The sequence below is a fragment of the Echiichthys vipera genome, assembly GCF_963691815.1.
Source record: "Echiichthys vipera genome assembly, chromosome: 11".
Classification (NCBI taxonomy): Eukaryota; Metazoa; Chordata; class Actinopteri; order Perciformes; family Trachinidae; genus Echiichthys; species Echiichthys vipera.
Genome location: NC_139836.1, coordinates 9059443 through 9081063, shown reverse-complemented (window position 1 = coordinate 9081063; position 21621 = coordinate 9059443). Strand labels below are relative to the sequence as shown.

Here is a 21621-nt window from a genome sequence, read left to right as displayed (position 1 = left end):
TGGCTAGTGAAACAGTTCACAGGAGATGGACAGATAAGGGTGGAGAGGGAAACCTATTATCAGAATGGATCTCCTTAATCATGTTCTCATTGTGCTAACCGCTAGAAAATGCAATGTTAAATTAAACCGATTTTTGCTAATGAGAATTCTTAGGAGGCATTCCTAAAGAGAACAGAAACAATTTCATCAAAATGCAATATTTGCTTTGTTACTGTAAAAAAAATGTCTTGCTTGAAATAATTCAGATCTGTCTGTCAATGCAACATACAATATATATACACTGGAGATCATGCTGAAATATTATAATTTTTTTATTGTTCTGAATTTGATACAATATTAAATACCACTGCTGTACTAGCATATGTTTTAAATAACCAACAACACCATTTACTTTGTGGAGAAAAAAAAAGCAGTGAGCAAAATTAGAGAACAGTAACCACTGTGTCAGAAACAAAGGTTTAAACAATGTTTTCTTACTAGTTTCTCACACTGCTCTGGTTTGATCTGGGTCCATTGTTCTTGCAGTCTCTTCCACATTTCAGTAACTGTGCTGGGAGGGCCTTGGGTTCCTCCAAATTAAACTGACTTCTTTAAACATTTTGGGTACAGTCTTTCCCCAGTCTGACGCCGAACATAATGTTTCCCATCAGATCCAAATTAATTGAACCTGAGCAATGTCATGTCATGGTTTGGGGGAGGTTTTCTGCAGCAGTAGTCGGGCCTCTTGTACAGCTACATGTCAGGTTCAGTTGTTGTAAACCTCCTTTGGCAACATGCAATATCTCCCCTGCAGTTGTCTACCTGCAATTTTCATACAAGACAATGCCCCCTGTCACACTGCAAAACGGGTTAAGCAGTTCCTTAAGAACATTGAAACAATGAAATGGTCAGCCCGGAGTCCTGATCTAAACCCCATAGAGAATCTCTGAAAAATTCTTGGCGACAAGGTAATGGCTAAGAAACCCACTACAGTTAGTGAACTGTGGAAGAGACTGAGTCAGAATGGACCAGGATCAAACCAGAGCAGAGTGAGAAACGAGTGATGTCCTGTGGGTGCAGATGTGCTGAAGTCATTCAAAGCTGTGGCCTCTACACTTCCTGTTCATTTATGAATCCTAGAGAAGAAAACATTGTTGAAATCTTCTCTTCTGGCACAGTGGTTTCTGTTCTCTAATTTGCTTGGTTATTTAAGAAAAAAGACATGCTAGTAGGTCTATAGCAGTGGTACAGCTGATATTATATCAAGTTCTGAACAAAAAAGTACAAATATTTCAAAATAATTCAAGTATTAATACATTGTTCTCTAATCTTGATCTCCACTCTGTGTACATATATATATGGTATATGTAGCTAGCTAGGTATAAAGTTGAAGTAGCAAAAAGGGTTAACCTTTTAGCTTTTGTTGCCTAGCTAATGGGCAATCTAGTGCTAGCTGGGTTTACAGCTAGCAACTAACTCAATTAAACTGCAAAGTTTAATTAATAATATGGGTAATTATTTTTATTTAATATTATTTTATTTCAAGAACAAAGTATTACAATTTGAACACTGTATTGTGTGTTTTAATACTATTAAGGGATTCTTAATTTTTTTACATGGAACTCCCTGTCTTATTGATAACATTAATATTAAAAGTTATTAAATATCAACCAATACTGCCCACTTTATGTTAACCTTGCACGTTTATGGTGGGTCCTTACCACATTTGAGCTGCTGTTCACGTAGGTTGCAAAACTCCAGTCCATGGAGGTGGGTGGGGAACACACACACTGTGTCGTTGCCAATCCTCACTGAGTTGCTTCGGGCCCAGAGGAGCAGCCACTTCAGCTGACAGTCACAGAACAAGGTGTCAGTGCGGAAGTGCCTGGTGGGAAAACCAGCACACAGTTAGAACCTGTGTAGTTGTGGTACTGGATTTACTGGCCCAGGGTCATTGTTAATGTCATTAGTTACACATGTGACTTTCCTACTGTGGTAAGTCAAAATATCTGCAATGAAAACAGCCTATACATTTTCTTCTATAGTACCCTGAACAATAACAAATTGGTTAGATGTATTTATTTTTTTTACCACAACTTAGATAACTGAATGCATTACTGTTTGTATATGGCATGTTTGCCTTACAGCACTCTTAGAGCCACGAGGTGTGAAAAGAGTCCCACGGTCAGGGTGGAGAAAATGTTTCCAGATAAATTCCTGTTTGTGGAAAAGATAAAACAGAAAGGTATTCATCCAGACACAAGTCACTTCTCACATTCACTAAAGCCACACAACTGTAAATCCATATCAAACACCATGTTTTGTAATGACATTGCAAATTAAGCATAAAGCTGTGCAACAACTGTTATCAATTTAGGGATTACGCACAATTTTGAGAGGCTGCCCAGATCAAGAAACATTTCAGGGGAGAGACAACCAATCCTGTTGTTGGACAGATCCCTATAAGGACAAAAAGATAGTAGAGAAAGAAGAACATTCTTTAGTTCATGTAGAGAACATCAATTTTGCTGAGTGAGACATAACTTTGAATATTATTCTGTTAGCATCTGTGTTTATGCTTGCTTTTTTAAAACACAGTGAACTTAAACAGCTGTGAAAGTTGTTAGTAAACCTTGTTCATTCATCTACTCAACTTCCTGGAATATGGGTTCTAACCTTATGTAACCTTTTACTCCTCATATAACCATTGCTGGCACACACACACCCACATAAACACCCACGTGCAAATGCAGTGGGCTTCCGTGTGCGAGTGGCTGAGTGCTGTCGCGTCCGTGGCTCTGTGCCCTTGCACTCTGTAATTAAAGAGCTGCTTTGCTGGAGCAGCTGTGGGAAAATAAGCAGAGCACTCGAGTAATCACCAGTTGGGGAGCACTTAAATTAGCACTCCGCTGCTCCCTGAGCTTGGCGCACACGTGCCCCGAATCAGCACGGCTAACTCATTGCCTGCATCCCTGCCAGCCCAGATCCCACTAACTATCAGGCTGCAATCATGTCATTCACTCTAAAGCCTATATGTAGAAAGCCAGGATGAGAGCAATCGACAGGAAAATTACTCGAGTAGAAGAAACCAAAAACAAAAGTACTTTTTTACAACCAAAATCATTACTTTTTCCATGTTTCCCTTGTAAGTAAGTCCATAAGACATTTCAAGTTTTATGTAAAATTTGAAGTAGGTCCATGTAAAAAGTACAATGGAGTAGTTGAGTGGAGTCACATGACAGAGGAGACACCCAAATAACACAACCGTTACTGAAAAATTGTTAAAATTCTTTATAGCAAAGGTAAAACACAGTGAAGTTCTTCATTCTCTAATCTCTATTTAGTTTTAACAAACCGTGATTTGAACAATGCTCGTGCAAGAATATTTTCCTATTCTTATCTTAACCTTCTCTTACTTTTTTTGTATGGTGGGCTCATCGGAGTGTGCCACATCAGATTCATCCCCCTCTCCTAGCTTCACATAACTGTGTAAATGACCCGCGTAAACACACCTGTACATACATTTTCATAATTAACAGCCTAATAATACCATATACAGTGAAGTCCATCATTTTAAGCAGTGTCCGCGGAAGAGTTAAGGGACATACTAAAGCCAATGAATGGGAGAAAAAATATAATAATATGAAGTAATATAATACAGCAGACTAACTACACATAACTCATACGACAGATCTGGAACTCTCATAATGAGTGTTTTTACCTAAAACTGGGTTTAAACTACAAGAGTTTTAAAATCCTAACTGATTTCAAAATCAGGTTGCATCACGCACATGAGGAGAATATTCACAGATTTTCTTCTCTTTAATTTCAAACATGCAGAGAGACTACCCCTGCCCCAACCCTACCATCTAACCCTGCCCCTCACCCTAACCCTAACCATAACCTTTAGCACTAACAAAATGCTGAATTAAATCAGCAAAGCTATAGGGAAGATTGGAATGACCACCAATATCAGCTGCTCCGGGACTCTCACTCATCACTCATAGGGTATTGTGAAAGTACAGACGTAATCATAATCGTAATCATCAAGATTTGAACTCCTAAACGTCAAACATGTTTGAAATTATCGGGGCAGCGCAGATATAGCTGCAAACAGTTCAGGAGGTTTAAGATTGAATCTGTCAACTGCTCACATTATAAAATAATCTGGGTTGAACATCATTAATGATCAAGGCCCCGGGCCAGATTTCTCCTCTGATTGTCAGAAAGGGTCAATCTGGGTTAAATCGGCCCAGAACTCCTGTACTCTTTAGACAAAATTCAAAATATTAGAATTGGTGAATGCAGAAAGTTGTCCTAAATCACTCGTATAGCCACAAATCTGTTCATGCCAGTGGTTCGTGCATGAGGCCAAATGATAATGAGAGAAACACATTTAAGATTTGTGGTAAGCCAAACCTAAATATAATTATATTTTAAGTTTATATTTTTATTTTCAGTTTCTGTATTAGTTAAATTATGACAGAATTTTCCTTTTAACATGTGGGTCTATGCTATGTGGGTTTGCTGAAGAAAGAAAATGATGGAGAAGGCACAGCTCACTGCTGTTGAAATTAATAGACAACAAGCATCCTTCTTCCCATAATCAATTACTGGAATGTGTCCATTTTGATTAAGAGAATCGTAAAACAATAAAGTCAAATCCATAGCCAGCTGATAGTAGCTTGCCTAATTGGTACACTAACTGGCAGATCAGTGGTTCTAATCCCCAAAATCTTAGAGAAAAGTGGATGACAAATGCTCTCCCTGTCCTTAACAGCAGCTGCTGTGCCCTCTATTAAAACATGAGAACCCCAAATACTGCAGATTATGGTCACACCAGAAAGCTCCTACTTGTGAATTAGTCTATATTAACATGAAGAAAGGCATTGCTTTAGAAAGGATATGCCATCACTAAGCATTGCCTTAATAAAGAATATTCTGAAAAGGATGAAATAGTGGTTTCCACACTTTTGCTTCAGTTAAACGTTCATGTCCTCTCTTCAAACAGTACTTTAGACACTCTGTCTCATTGTCTTTAAAGCCGGAGGACTTGTTCCCATGTCCCATGGAGAAGGCTATTACAAGACTTCATCATACTTACAGTCTCCTCAGAGCCAGCAGACCACGGAAGGCCCCGGGCTCCACTGTACTTATCAAATTATTCTTCAGGTCCCTGGAGAAGAGAGACAGAGAGAGAAGGAGTCAGAGATGACAGTTAAGTCAGTGATTACTATCTATCTACATGTCTGTCTGTACTGACACTAAGTGGTGGTCAAGCATTACTTTTGAGGTGAAATTCACTTGCTTCAGATGTTTCTGAAAACACTTAATGTGAGAAATAGACAGTACAGTAACAGAGTATCAAGTCTGTTTGATTGGAGTTCAGAGCAGTCACTGACTGTCAGAGACTGTTGCTCTGATTGTTTGTCTCAGGTGTGGTGGAAACTAGCAAGTGCCATTAGATGCACACAGAGAGGGCTGTGGGAGCAGATAGGAAAAGCAGATGGGAGTAAAGATACATTACTTTTATCCTTCTCATTGTGCTGTCATGATGGATTTTTTCAGCAAATATTTTTTTACAGAAAGTTACCAACTTCAGCTTTGAAGCTAAAATGTAACGTTTCAGACACAGGGTGAATACAGGTATTCAGACGGACAGTATGATAAATAAATGATGAGTCATTATCATTATTATGACAAACAATGTATTTTTTTTCCGAAAATACAAGTATGAACCTTAAAATGAGCATAATATGGACCTTTGTGGACAGCTTTAACCAATGTCACATGTTGACAGAAGCTTTCCAGTGTAACTGTGCTATTTAGAAATTAATTCCTAATTAAAATTGTACCTTTGTTCATATATTTTTCTAATTGATGGCCCATTTATTAGTGAATTAACTTGCACCTGTTAGTTGGACAGCACAGACCATTTCCTGCATGCTAAGACCCAGACCACATCCAGTGAAGAGGCAAAAACACACACATGTTATGGTTTTAGCCGGAGGCACTCCTTGTCCACCCCCACCACTCACCCCAAAACCTTTAACGCTACTAAAAATGGATCTCAGAAAAATCTCCTCTCTGGTTTTCTCTACAAGCCAAAGAAAACTTCCTGAAATTGTGTCCCTTGTTTCCTTTAACTTTGTACTGTACTGTATGGCCAGTGTGATGAGAATGAGAAGAAGGGTAGTGCCTTTTTCCATATGTGAAAACAATGTAGTTCAACTCCAACTTAAATTAACAGTCACACAGGGCATACATGGGTTAGCCAAAATAAACAAAACAAGATCAACCTATCACAGCCACTGTAATGGTCCCAAAGTGAAAATAAAAGTAATGCTCAGACTCTCTTTATTTGACACGTGGGACAGTTTGATTGCAAAACGCTTCCTTTTACCTAATCAAAGCAGAAGCCAAATAACTCACCATACAGCATTCAGTACAGAATGAATAGATTTATATGAGCCATACAATAATGCAGATTTTCTCTAGAGATCAGAAGCACAGATATCTACATCCCTACCAAATGTACTGTCTGGAAACTGTGGTTATGTTACAGTAACTGATGTAAAGCATTAGTTACGCATAGGGCAGACAAGCCATCATTAATGGCAGAAAAATGACTCCCATCTGGGGTTTAATGATCTGTATCTTGTGTTGAATTTTGGTCCGTGGTTAAAAACACACTTGGTCTGCACCATTAGGAGTCCCCAATAGCCTCCTAACCAGGTTGTGGCCGGACCAGAGTGTGTAAATGTGTAATTATAAAACAGGTAGCTCAAATCAAGCAATCTTCATTATGACACCCTTTTACTTTGTACAATTTAGCATTACTCCTTTTCTGAAAAAAAAACATTACCTTGCCATCAGACAGCCCTTTCCGATGGTACACTGGAACCATGCTCTCCTTAAAGCCACCAGACTTCTTTGACAAAAACAGTAATTTTACCTCACAGTAGTTGCTGGTCTACTACTGCCTCTATCGGTCAGTTTGTTTGTTATTGTCTGACTTTTGTGAATGCTAGGTACTTACGTATGTTCTGTAGGAACCCTCTCTGTGTCACACCGCGGTGAGGAATGTCCTGTCTTGGGCTTTTGTCTTGTGAATTTCATGGTTTTATTTTGAAAAGTAACTCTCCTCTCGTTTCAGGTCACTAGCCCTTCCTCTTGTGTCACCGGTTTGATCCCTGATTGTTTCCACCTGTGCACCCTTCCCTGGTGTATATATTGTCTTTGTCTTCTCCTGTCACGTCGTCAGATTATTTCGTCGTGTCATGAAGCTCCAGCATTTCACAGCCTTGCCACAGAGTTGCCTTGTAAATTGATAAGTATTGCCTTGCTTGTTTTTCTGTTTCCTTGTATACCTCTGACGAAGAGTGATTTTGATTTTGATAAAGTTTTTGGTCAGTTGTGAACCCTCTTTGTTTTCTAGATAGTCATAGCCCCTTGTTTTGTTCCTCCCTCCTTGTGGAGCGCTTTGATTTTGTAATTATTCTTAGCACAGTGAAGAGTAGATAATTTTATAGCCTTTTGTCCTTTTCCTCCTCAAGAGTGATTTTCTGTTGTAACGTTTTAGTTTATTCATTATTAGACCAGTGTAGAGTTATTGGTTTCTCCTCCTTGGGGAGCGAATTTCAGTTTCTAGCCCTGTTTATTGTTTTCTTGTCTTTCCTCTGTCTGTCGACGAGGTAGAGTTTTAAAGCCGTTTTGTTGTCACTTCCTCTGAAGGAGATACAAGTGCTTCAGAATAAAAGCCTGTCATACTCGTTCTCCGACGGCATCTGAGTCCTAATTTCGCCTGGCCTGACACTCTGTATATACAGGCAGCCAGCCCAGGATATAATTTATTAATAAAAATTTAGGAATGTGTCTTTAACTTATATATTGCCATTCTTGACAACCATTGTATCAATGCAATTGCTCACTTCAGGCTTAAGATATGTGGTTTTTATATCACAGAGAAGGGGCTTGTCATATAATCACAAAATGCCGCGGCCGGTTGATATTGCTCATTATATCGTACCACCTGTATTCATTTCTAATCTAAACATGTAACATGTAATTTTCTTAATATGGTATTTGAATAAATCTGTTTGGTTTGACCTCAACAACTGAATACTTCAGCATTCTTTTTCTGCTGACTTTTCACAATCAGAATTAGTAATGAGATGTTCTGCAGACATCCTCCGGGAGTGTTCATTCACGAAGCAAGGTGCAGCACGCCTGAGGAGGAGCACTGAATTTGCCTTTCAGAAAGACTCACCTCCTGGTCCAATCAGTTCGGCAAAGGACTGGCTCTCATCTCCGCTCTCATCCAAAGTTGTCTTTGATCATGTAAAATATTCTACAAAAGAGCGGGTGGAGGGTGGAGGTCAAAAGATCATCCCCTTTGCCTGCAGCACCTCCTTTTATCCTGAGTCGCCTTGCAGCTCACTGCTCTGCCCTCTGAATTTGCCTGAATGTTCAGAACTGTCCACCTTATCTGCTGCTTATTACAAGGCAGGAGGTCGCTGCTGAGTAAGTTTAAATACAGGAAATGTGCTACTCTTAAGAGAATATCAAGGAATGCTGAATCCACAGTCATAATGTACATAAAACAATCAAAAGAACAGACAATCATATGGGACAACTATATGAGAAGCTCTCAATGTAAACTAACAAAATCAGTACACAAAACATTTAAAGGTCTCATGAAATTATGCTTATTTTCAGGTTCATGGTTACATGATTTAATGTTAAAAATGTAAAAACTTAATTTTTCTCATACAATGTGTCCTGTATTCACCCTCTTTCTGAAATGGTCCATTTTGGCACCTGTCTTTTTAAGCCCCCCTCCTGAAAAAGCCCAGTCTTCTCTAATTGGTCAGTGTGGGTCTTCCACATGTACACTCTCTGCATTTCTGCACCCTCATTGCAATCGAGGAATGACTGTAACCGCACTGTAGCGGCACTTTCTACCTATATATATATATATATAGTCTGGTTGTGTCATCGCAACCATACATAAGTCCTGACGGCTCGTTTAAAGACTCCGTTTCTAAATACAGGCTGTGTGCATTTCTCTGTGGTTTGAGTGATTTTATACTTTAAAAGTATTTAAACAGCACCTCACCTGCTTTATAATCTAAAAAGACAAATCACCTTTTACAATATAAGATCTTTACGCAAGACTACAAATCTTCCTGATACCTTTAGCTTGAAAAGTCAAACAGCTAGCAAAGCACTATTCTGTGAAGTGCAGTATGTATTTAGCACTTTGACCTGCTTTATAATTAAAGGACATAGACATATTTTTAAATTGCAATTGAGTCCTTGGATGAGGTTCCTTGGGATTCATACATATATTTGTGTACCCCGCTGTGTGCTATCATACCGTATATTGCTATCATAGTCACTAAATGATAATTAAGAATTCCTGGCTTTGTGTATGAGGTCATTTTTAAAGTCAAAAAAACAAACAATAGCATCGCAGACAACACAACAAGACCTGAGCCAAAAAATATCTGCAAATAAATGTTAGAAATGCTGGTTGGGTGTTATAAACTTATGAGGTTCCAGACGGGTGGGGTCTAATACAACAGAATGTGTCAAAAAGTTTCAACAATCGGAGGAAACTATTTTAAAGTCCATTTAGCATTTATTTCTGCATCCTTTTCTGTGATTAACTGTCTGACATGATGTGTAATGTCCACACGTAATTTGAGCTCCACTCGCCTGGTACCCCGAACAGTATAAAACAAACTTAGAATTATTGGCAGTCCATATGTCATATCATGAGGTTGGAATCCAGCCTTGCATTAGCAGCATCACACTGTCACTGTGTAACAAAATTGGCTGTTGTTTTTGTGGACCATGGACAGAATAAAAATAATGTCTCTTACTCGCAACACTTTTTAACTATTAAATTTCCCTTAAGTACAACACTTACTTTGCATTCCAGAAGAAGCAGCTCTGATGAGTTCAAGAAGTCTCGCTCTCTATTTCCCTGCCTTCCCTTCTGTATGCACACACACATACAAACAAGGGCACTGCCATGAGTTCCCAACTGGCCTTGGGAAGACATGGCACACAAGTCCTCACATAGGCTACCTTGACACCCATTTAGATTTATTCCTATCTATCCTGGTAAGGATCACAAGGAGCTGGAGCCAATTCCAGTGCACAATAAGTGAGGGTATTGACAGCTCACCAGTCTGACCACCTACGGGCAGTTCAGAGCTTTCGATTTGCTTGCCTTCAGACTGTGGGGTGAACTGCAAACTCCACAGAGAAAATTCAGATTGCTGACCTAATCGAGCCCAGAACCTCTGCTCCATTTTAACCACTAGGCTAACTAATTCTGGCATATATAGAATTCTGCAACTTCTTTTACAGGATAATCTGTAAATATGCCTGGCAATAAAACAAGGTCAATAAAACTGATTTGATGTAAATAAAAAAGAATGAAGATAATAAAAGTAAGTCCCAAGCCAGGTTTGAGTCAGGCCAATATTCCACAGCCGTCACAGCCATGTTATCTTGTCTACTAGATGGGGCCACATGACAAACAGTACTGGCATTCATAGGCTACTTGGTCTCAAAAACTGATCCATGTAGTGCACAGCAGGATGCAGCTCTTAAGAAAAAAATCTCTATTTTTTCTTTGACAAGGTGCATCTACCTTTGGAATGCAACCCATCATTATCCCTTCTGCTGTTCAACAATACAGTGCCACCATAGGGCAGACAACAAGTAAGATAATAGGATTAGACATACACATCTCAAGGCAACATTAAAGAAGGGGAGAGCACAACACCAATGAATAACATTAATGACTGTACTAGCATATAGAGTAACAGTCGGCGACAATGAAAACAAATTCACCACAGTAGGTACAAAGGACCTCCTAAATATCTCTGAAGAGTACCTTGGCATAATAAGCCTATCACTAAAAGTGATCTACAGCCTGCAATTTAGAGAATGACGTATATAAATGCACACATACATGCATCTTAAACCCAGCATAATCTACATTTCCTCATTATTCCAATCCGTGCAACAACACTCACCACTCTGTTGGTCTGAGTTTGTCATTTTGACAGAAATACTGTGCCCTTCTCAATAGGCCTTTCTCGCAGCAGACACTTTGACTTGTCATGGTAAAAGCACTGGTGGTACTGATAACACTAATGATTGCTCTGTTCTAATCAAGTGCTCCAGTGAGACTGACTGTGTGCCAGCATGAACAATACCGAGGAAGCTTTAAAATAAATGAGAGCCATGATGTCACTAGTTTCTAGCTGGTAGTATTCTACATGCATTTGATTGTAATAAAGCATCTTTTTTATCAGTAGCTAACCAACCAACAAACTGTTAATGATATTTAATACAATTCAGGAGGGCTAAAGTTAGCAAGCTCTCTCAATAATGTTTTCTTTTACTTTACATTCCTCTATAAATCTGACTTGCTACTTTGTTCACCAATGGACTAAGCTAGTATGTTGTAAAACTGGAATTATTCTCATGAAGGTGTAAGGAACTGGCAGCTGCGGTGCTACTGAGTGAGGGCAGAGGTCACAGTCTCTCTAGCTTAATCGCTGTCAAAATATATGTGTGTGCTAGCTAATAATATAGGCTACAGATGTAAATCACTGAGACTACTGGAATCCATGGTACGGTAACATACAGTAAGTCCTCTTACAGATATTTACCTAACTCTGACAAGCCATGTCATTGTGTCCAGTCAGTTATAATCAGAGATATAAATACATCGATCCGGCTATAATTGCAGTATGGTCAGCGATAATACGTCAGACCTTCCCTGTTTAGGTCATGTATCACGATGTTGCTATTTTGGACTTTGGTTGAGCCATAGCCTATGCAGTTGCTGGACAGAGCCACGATCTCTTTGGAGACCAAGGAAAACAAGAAAAAACATCAGTCAACATCATTTAATGTATTTTTATTTTTACTTTGTGGAAGCATTTTTCAGTCAATGGTGAAAAAGCACAGATTTGATGGGTTATAGTGAGACGTGTCAGGCCTCCCCCGGCCAAAGTCTGGCACCAGTGCAAAATTCTAAGTATGTAATGACTTCTCCTTCCGTTAAAGGTTCCTGGCACCAGGAAAAAACAAGCAGCTAAATGGAATTCAGCCTTCATTAATTTGATTTACACGTTCTTTACCTTCTGACAAGTCAAAATGTCTTATTATTGGTATAATGTCTGATTATTTTGTTGTAATTTAACATGCTGCTGTTAAGTCCACACTTCCTGCGTACACATTTCCAATTTTTCCCAATAAAGACCTAACAGGGAGATTCACATTTACGTGAGCCACATGAACGCATAAGAAAAGAGGGAGTCTTCTAAATACAGTAACTTAAATACACAACAGGGGAAATAAAATCTAAGTACTGTCTCTGATAAGATCCTGTCTCAAACAAAGACCAGTTTCTCTTTTCAATTGAGGTAAACATAAACCCTGGCCACTATTTGAGAATTTATGGTACACACACATACGAACAGATGATAAATACCTTTGGGGAGACTTGCCCCACATATCCACTGTAGATACAGCTGGAGCAGCTCAAATTAAATTAATGTTTAAACAATAACCATTTTCTACTCCCCCGGCCCTGCATGTTTGAAGAACAGGAGCAGCCCTCACTATAAACTTCAACGTTTGTGGTTAATGTTTGAAAAGCTACTGAAGAGCTTCCCAATTAATTTAAACTGCACTGTATATCTTAGCCTGCTCAATTTCTCCTGAGCCATGTGACCCCGAGGATATCAGCCTGTTCACTATGTGACACTAATGGGCAGATTCCTCCCTGAATCTAGATGATTACCACATCACACTAGAGTGTGTGCGCGCGCACACACACACACACACACACACACACACACACACACACACACACACACACACACACACACACACACACACACACACACACACAAGCACACACACACACACAGTAAAAATACACTGACCGGACCACACACATGATGCAGGCACAGCCTCTAGACAAAGCATGGCTTTCTCTTAGCCTTTCTCTGGTAGCAAACAACATTTAATCATGCAGAGTCTCATTGAATGTTGATGTAATTATCAAAAGCAAATTCACAAAAGGTCAAATTCTGCATGAAGTACATGAGCAAATAAAACTGTAGATTGCTTCGGCCACTTGGGCATTCATCCAAATGGAAAGTGATGCTGCGTGACGTGTTCCCTTGTATGCACACTTAATGAAATAAGACAATGACATACATTCATTATAACTTGTATCATATTTCTCAGAGGCATGTGGTGCAGCAGGGTGTGTGTGCAGAAAGGCACCTTGTTTCCAGTAAACAACATGAATCGCACACGTAGAGTGCTAAGAATCAGGTCACACACAGAAACACTCGAAAAACTACATCCAGTTTTTTTGTTTTTTTTAAGATACTTAAGATTGAACATGGAGAAAAACAGTCGGTCGATTTACAGAATTCTGCAACTATTTTGATAATTGATTAATTCTTTTAGTTCAGTAAAAATATCCAATTATTTGCTGGTTCCAGCTCTTTATCTGGGGATTTGCTATATTCTTCTGTCTTTTTTTAATCATTGTATAGAATACGTTTGGAGTTTATACAAAACAAGACTTTTAAACACATTACCTGGAGTCCTCAGAACTACTCAATGGATTTCTATGCGACTTTGTACCGACATTCATTCATGAATCTCACTGACTTTGATGAACTTCTGACTTAGCAGGCTGATAATGTAATTATCCAGGGTAATATCCCATTATTTTACTGAATTGATTGGCACAAAAATACATACCTGATGATCAATCCTTCCAACTTTTGTGATTCCTTGCAGAGCTGGCCAATATGACAATATATACTGTCAAAATTATATAAAATTGTATATCGCATATACTACCCACTACTACGCGATAACGGCGCCCAAACTGCATTGCAGCAATATTTACGTCCTTAAGGCGTTACTTTAATTCTTGCATGATATGTTGATTTTTTTTTTAATTAGAAAAAACTCAGTACTTTCCATTTGTGAATGTGACGAAGAGCACACTGTCACCAGTTTTGCAAACATGGCACCACGCACTTTAAACTGAGTGTAATTACATATGCACTTTAATAATTGCACAGACACTTTAAGAAGAGCAACAGCACTTTATTGGAGATTTGCACAATACATTTAACACATTGCTTTTTGTACATTTGTATTGAAATGGTTACCATATATATTGAATGTTTATCGCCATGTTTGTTGTCCCTTGTTGGGTCTTGGGGTTGGCTGTGTGAGCCGCGTACAATAACTAATTAATAATTAATTGACAGTTCCCATTAGCCAGATCTGTACTGTGTTTGGTGCCAAATAGTGAATGTTAGCATGATAACACCGTAAACTAACATTGTGCTAAACATCAGCAAGTTAACGCTGTAACTGTAAGCATCTTAGCATGCTGATGTTAGCATTCAGCCATAAATTCAGCCTCAATTAACTGCTAGCATGGCTGTAGAGTCTTGCTAACTTGGTGGACTTCTCTATGGAAACCCTAAACGGTCAAACATTACATACATTTTATTTCCTATGTTTTCCCTTGATAACAAGATAATACCTCTGTTTTTTTGTGACAAGATCATTTTGATCCATTTTCTCGTGATAGCAAGATAATTTATTTGATAGAAAATGAATGAAACATAATAGGCCTGAGATTTCCATCAAAGTGACATGTCATGCCTTATAAAGACTTCTCATATCATGAAGAACACTATAGACAACACTAAAAGATGATTTCAGTTGGTTATTTACTCGTTATATGTATGTGCAGATTTTAAAACACCACCCTGTACTGGTATTTATGTTGTAATATAAAATTGTTGATACATTTTTTTTTTTAAAAACAAGAAAAAATGTAGTTAATGGAGACATCAGGCTCACTCACGCCTCCGATAAAGCTGAAGCAAGCTGAAGTCTTGCTAACGTCTTCTTAGAGGACGCACACTAACATGAACATTATCTGTAATAAAAAGGCATACAGCTGTTTCAGCCTGTGTCAGGCCTTGATTGAAGAGAAATGTGATGGTGATCGATATTATCCTGCTCCTCTGACATTGATACACGGATTCTTCAGATCTCAAATGAATTATCTCGTAATCACGAGAAAAGGTAGGAAAATGATCTAGTTATCACAAGAAAACAGAGGTATTGTCTCGTTATCACGTGAAAACAGAGGAAATTAAATGTATGTAATGTATCCACTTTTAGGGCTTCCGTACTTTTCAAAGGCTAAATGATGCATTAAAAAAACATTATTCACTGATTAACTGAATCGGAATAATCAGTACTTGCAGCCTGAGTAGAGATATTAAGATTTAGGCAGATACATAAATTTAATATTTGTGTCCGGGTTTCGATTGCTCCTTTACTTTACGTCTCTCATCCTCACTGTAAAAAAAATCTAACCGACTCTGACATTAAAAAGACTAAGTGACACATGTATTGGCACCAACCGCGGTGCTAATGTGGAATATGTTTATTAAAACCATTTATTCATGTGTTAAATATTCATGGGTCAGTTTGCAAATGCTTTGAGGGAAGGCATGGCCATACACATCACAGCAAACACTCACACCGAGACGCATAACCACCTACTGGATTGCAAATTAATACATGTTGAAAGCTCACAGAGGAGAGGGAAAAGGTGGACGTTCAACACAGTTCAGTCCAATTAAACGGACTGAATGTGTACGCATTGTGACCAGTTTGTTGCTTCTGCTGCCAGAGCTTTAAACAGCAATGGCTTTCCTCTATACTGTATATGTTTGCATTATGGAAATATTACATACAGTAAGGCCTAAAGGGATGAATTAATTATTCAACCTTCTTGGCAAGACACACATAAAAGTCAAATACCCTTTTTGAAACAGTCAACACAAATCAATGTACAGCTGGTATTGTTTTGCATATATTTTAACAGCCTATAAAATCCTAGTTTTTTTTTAAGAAAAAAGTGAGCTTTTGCCACTATCACATCTCCACAGCGTGAGCCCAGTTGGGGCGATTATTAATATTTCTCAAACACTGCTGTTTATTCCTAGTGGGTGGATGAGCATTGCTTATGGGAGCTGTTTTTTTCCCCAGATTTTAGAGATTAAAGAAAGAAGTTTAAAAGCGAGTCACTTATGTAAGGACGCCTTCATTTCAGCCAACACACAAAATTAAAACAGTCACATAAAACAAACAGAAGCAATTAAACAGCAGATGGAGAAAAGGCTCTTAGACACCTTGAACTGTGAAAAATAATTTACAGCTCAGCAACTGTGTCTTATTTTGGAACTACTGTTCTCATCAGTGTGAGATATTTCTATCAGAACAAAGCAAAAGTTCAAGGAGAGTGTGAAGCAAATTCTTCCAAGAAATGCTTCTGATGCATGGCCTCTTGCCCTCTTGCTATTTCTTAAATAACATAACAAAACAAGAACTGCAAATAAATATTTAAAATGATCAGGTTTCCAGCATCCATCTGCTACTTATATAATTGCCCCGAGAAGTGAAAAATGGAAGAGACAAAGAAGAAGACTCTGTCCTCTCGGTCTCTCCAAACTTGGTAAGTAAACCGGTTACACCCATGGTGCTCACATGTTTGGCCTTAGCTGTGACCCAGCAGCGGTCTCCTGTAAAATAACAATAAAACCATTTATATTTCAAGACTACGGTTTGATCCATTTAAGGCTTCCTCTTGCTTCGTATACTCTCAGGTAAACCTAACAACCAGGCCTTTTCATGCAGTAAAGGGACATCGATATGCTTCACAATTGGTGAACTACATAGACATACATGTGCTGCAGCAAAAATAAAAATAGAAGATACAACTTCATTACACCATAATTATATATTAATTGTGAACAAATTAAAAGAGGTCGAAAAAAGTAGCTGTGAAATTATTCAGGTATATGTTTGTGGTTTTAATCAGATGGACTAAATGCACATTTTCAGTGTCCTTCATTAAAAACAAAAAACAAATATGTAATATCAGGACATAAAAGGGAATGGTCCATGTTTTGAGTATTAGAGCAAAGTAGATTTTTCATTATCAGGAAAATCAATTTAAAACAAATTATTTGTTTAACACTGACATCATGGCATGATTTCTGATTGACAAATAGACACACTATTATGTATTTAAAACCTTATGTTGAGTGATGCTTTAATCAACTGTCATTGATTCTGATGGGTCAATAACACCCTCATTTTTTTCTGCTGTCCCTGTTAATAACCTTTGACCTTTGACCTGCTCAGGATAACCTCAGGGTCAATTTGGTTTATGAGATGTGATCACTGAGCTTTTCCCACCTGCACTCTGCTGGTCAGAATGTGTCCGTCACACATTCTTATGCTCAACAAGCCAGAGGACGCTTCCTTCTGCGGTTAACCACGTCCTCATCAATCACCTCCCAAGGAGATGCATCCACAAGGAAGACTGAATAAATGTCACCTTCACGATGGGAACAATAGGACAGGAGTCGGAAAACTTTTTAAAGGACGCCTCCTCACATCTATGACATCTACTTTTCAAAGTGAGCAATTGCAGATGCCATTCTGAATTCTGATAGTCTCTGCCCTGAGTCAAGGTCCACTCAGTCTATTCAATTCGCCTCTACATTCCTCAGGCTAGATAAATAATGTTTGGTCAAGCTGACGAGAAAAAAAACAAAAAAACAAAACAGTGACCCACTGCTCTCAATAAAACACTTCCAGACGGTCATCAAAAAATAATAGTGTTTATATATAATAAGACGTACAATATGCTTATAGCTTATAGGAGTGTGCTTATTTGAAGAGCAGCGCAGATATTTCATAATCTGAAAGCATTTTACCGTTAAACCAATGTATAATTTTGAGCTATAGTTTTGATTTGGCTGTTTATGATTATTGTTGAATTATTTAAAAACATTCATCTTTTTAATTGAACCTAATCCTAAGAAGGAACCAACAGCTGCACGTATTCGTCTGATATTATTACCTATAATTCAAGATTATATTTTGCTAGACCTACCACTTAAAAAAATATCCATGAAATACATTATCCGTTCAAGTTATTTATAAAAAACATTATCATACCACAGTATCAAATTTGATGCAGTGTAATCAGTGTGAAAATTAAAAAGTACTGTATGCCAGCCTCATCCGTTTCTCACAGATTCTTCACACTGTGAGGGCTTCTGCGGTGGGAACCTATGAGGCAAAATCTCGATTCAGTGTTCTGACCAGAGAACAGTGATTGGCTTTGTTCTTGCTTTGCTCCCATGGGACCCAGTTTGGCTGATAGTAATGTGCTTGTGTCCACATGGGGGGATCCAGGCCATCATCCAACATACAGGGACCCTCCCCAAAAGAGGACACTTTTTAAGCTATAAAGATAAATCACATTAAATGCAGTGTCTGTAAGGACATTAATGAAGATGCTGATATGCTTTTGAATTGAATGTCATGATGATGGTATGGATAGTATTGCCATGATAACATATTGGTTGCAATGCTAAACAATTAAGCAACATCATTGAGGATTTCCAGCTTTCACCCTCTGACCTCTGAGTACAGCAATGGTGAAACAACATACCAGAAAAGCACATTTCCTCTCCTACCCTGACTGATATCTAAAGCCAACTCTAGCAGTGCAATTCCTATCACCTCCATTGTATTTGGGTAGAGGCTTATACTCTTTGACCACCAACATCAGCATGTGAATTTCTTTTTATTTATTTTTTTTAAATACAAGTAAACCTGCTAAAATATAGGAGATATACTCTTTTTTACATTGCCAGTGGACAAGCATGCTTGTTTTTTTTGGTATGCCACGTGCAATGATACCAACATGCTGGGAAACAGGGTTAGTAAACAATAGAAAGCAGCATGTAGGCCAATAACATTTTAAAAGTGGTAACTTTTATTCAGTCTTTCAAACTCTGTGCTGACTAAATTGAAATTATGTCTGAGCGGTGCTTGGGCGAAGACAGGCGGAAATTATGGTCGACAGAAGCTACTTACAGAGACAACTTTTGTCATCACACCGGAAAAGGGGCAAACGTTTGCGTGCTGGAGCAGATAAATACCTGTTACTACTGAAGAGTCCTGTGAATGAATGCTGATGCTGTAAACTTTCCCACTAAATACAAAAGTTTTTTGTCCAGTGGGAAAGGCTATAGAAGTTAAAACAAATATGCAGTCTTTGTGACATCCCTCATAAGTTTCTGAAGAGCCGTTGTGATGCTCAGTGCGGGCAACTCTGGATGCCACCTAACCCCCAGCTTATCCACCTAGAATTATCGACTTGACTAAACCAGTCAGTTTGCAGTTAACATCAATTGTCTAGACTTACGTAATATATGTAGTGAAGACTTTGAAGGAATTTAATAGAAGGTATTAAGTGTATATTTTGGTGAAATGTAGATGCATTACACACATCTTGAACCTGGCAACACAGAAGACATATACAATCACCACAGTTTCAAGATTAGTATCACCAATTCAGTATCCGACCAAATGTCTCCACTTCTGATCACGAGTTATGGCTATAATACACTTTATTTTAATTATCGGTTGCATTTCTAAAAATTCAAGAACACTGTACATTGCAAAAACAGAGCAACAAAAACAATCATAAACATGGGGAGTAAACAAAATGATCACTTCAGGACAGAGAGGTGGGATCTGAATCAGTTTAGTGGAGTGTGGGTGATGCTGATGGAACGTAATCTATTGAGGGCGGTGGGGTGGCTGATGATATCAAAGGCTGTGAATAGACCAGAATCCGCTGCCATGAGGAGGTCATTGGTGATTTTTAAGTGCGGTTTGGGTACTGTGGAGGGGAGACGGAAACCAGACTGGAACTGTTACTACAGGTTGTTAAGTGATAAGTGGGAGTGGAGTTAGATAATGAACAGAAACATAATGATGTCATAGTAATAGTGATCTTTGACCTTTTGGATTCAAAATGTCATCGCTTTATAATTGAATCCAAGTGGACATTTGTGCCACATTTGAAGAAAATACCTCAAGCTGTTCTTGAGGTATCATGTTCACAAGAATGGGATGGGCAAATAACACGAAAACAACATGCCTTCAGTAACGGCTGTCCCTGTTGCAGAGGCATTAAAATGGGCAAAGAGGTGGTGTGTGGATTGAGCTGAGGCAGGCTTAATGAAGCCTACAGTCTACGCTAGTTGCCTGTGACAGCACCCACCTGTCACTCAAAGCAGTCGAAGTCCTTAATTATGCAGAACCTTGTTATAATTTACAGATAAGTTCTGTTTAAAGTCACCCCCTGTACAGTCATTAAAGAGGAAATTAGCTAGAGAGACCAAAGCATTTTTATCAGACTATTTATTTCTGCTACAAAGTTGGGTATTTTAACATGGGGCTCAAGTGGCTATTCAAGGAACTGCAGTTTTCGGCACTACCGCGTTGGCTTAAGTTTTCCCTGCAGGTTGCTGCTTGGGTGGAGAAGCAGGTCTCAAAGCCAGGACAAATTACACTTAAATCATCTGCATGGCTATATACCACCAGTAGTAAATAAGAAAATATGTTAATTAATTTTATCTTACTTCCATTTCATACAAAGAAAAACTTGCTCTGTGATCACCCCGCACACACACACACACACACACACACACACACACACACACACACACACACACACACACACACACAGACACACACACACACACACACGTTCTTAAGCTTGTCAATCAGCTGCCAATTCACCACAACCCTCAGATCCAGTCAGTCAGATGGAGCCAGACGAAGGAACAGCTGGCCGTCACTTTCAACTCACTGAGGCTACCTGGCTTGGCATCAACTGCTAGCAACTGACATATCTCTGCCAAATGCTGCATGTGGCAGCACGGATGGACAGGCTGTACCCAGAGAGTGAGGTGAAGGAAGGGATAGGGCACGCTAAATCCCGCTCCAAGAGGTCAGCCTCGACAGACCTTTGGCGATGTCCTTAAAAGCCTCGCTATCATCTCTCCATCACTCTGGAGCTGGAGGGATGATGCTAGAACGGTTTAATGGCACTAATAAGGCCCGGGGAGACGGGTTACATCATCCTGTAGCTCGACTGGCGACACAGCCACCCAAAAAGGAGTGGAAGAGGGGCAAAAGCCCTCCACTGACATTACAATCTGAATTTAAGTGTCAAGCAGTCATGGCCCAGCTGACTGTAATAATATTCCAAGCACTCGCCGAGGTAGACGTATGCACCTAATATGTGTGCTCTATGTGAGCGGGAGTGTGCATGCATACGTTTGAGGATGATTGACTGAAAGGAAGGAGAGTTATTAAGCCATTCTCTCGTGATTTCAGCCCCTCTGTGATTTCCTCCTCATCAGCCAATGTCAGTGTCACCATCAGGTAGAAAAGCAGCGATCAATGCAGCTGAAAGGAGGTGAAGAGCGCATACAGCCCTCTGGGACACTGTATCTGATGTGGGACTCATCAGCATGGATGGTCGTAGTCCGTCCATCTGTCTAAATCATGAGTCTAAAGCACACTGCATTAAGCCTTTAAATTATGCTATATATTATCCCTTTTAAGACGTTTACTGCGGCAATTGAGGTTAAGCACAGGGGTTGTATGGGG

General features: G+C 39.0%; 1 protein-coding gene across 1 annotated transcript in view; it reads right to left on the bottom strand.

The window, feature by feature from the left end:
- Window positions 1-21621, bottom strand: part of adgra1b (adhesion G protein-coupled receptor A1b) — a gene marked incomplete at its 5' end in the record, with an annotated part of 178159 nt that overhangs the window by 139213 nt on the left and 17325 nt on the right. The window contains 4 exons of the mRNA XM_083922752.1: window positions 1701-1864; window positions 2125-2196; window positions 2368-2439; window positions 5084-5155. Coding sequence (XP_083778878.1) covers window positions 1701-1864; window positions 2125-2196; window positions 2368-2439; window positions 5084-5155 — 380 coding nt within the window. The remainder of the gene's footprint in view (window positions 1-1700; window positions 1865-2124; window positions 2197-2367; window positions 2440-5083; window positions 5156-21621) is intronic.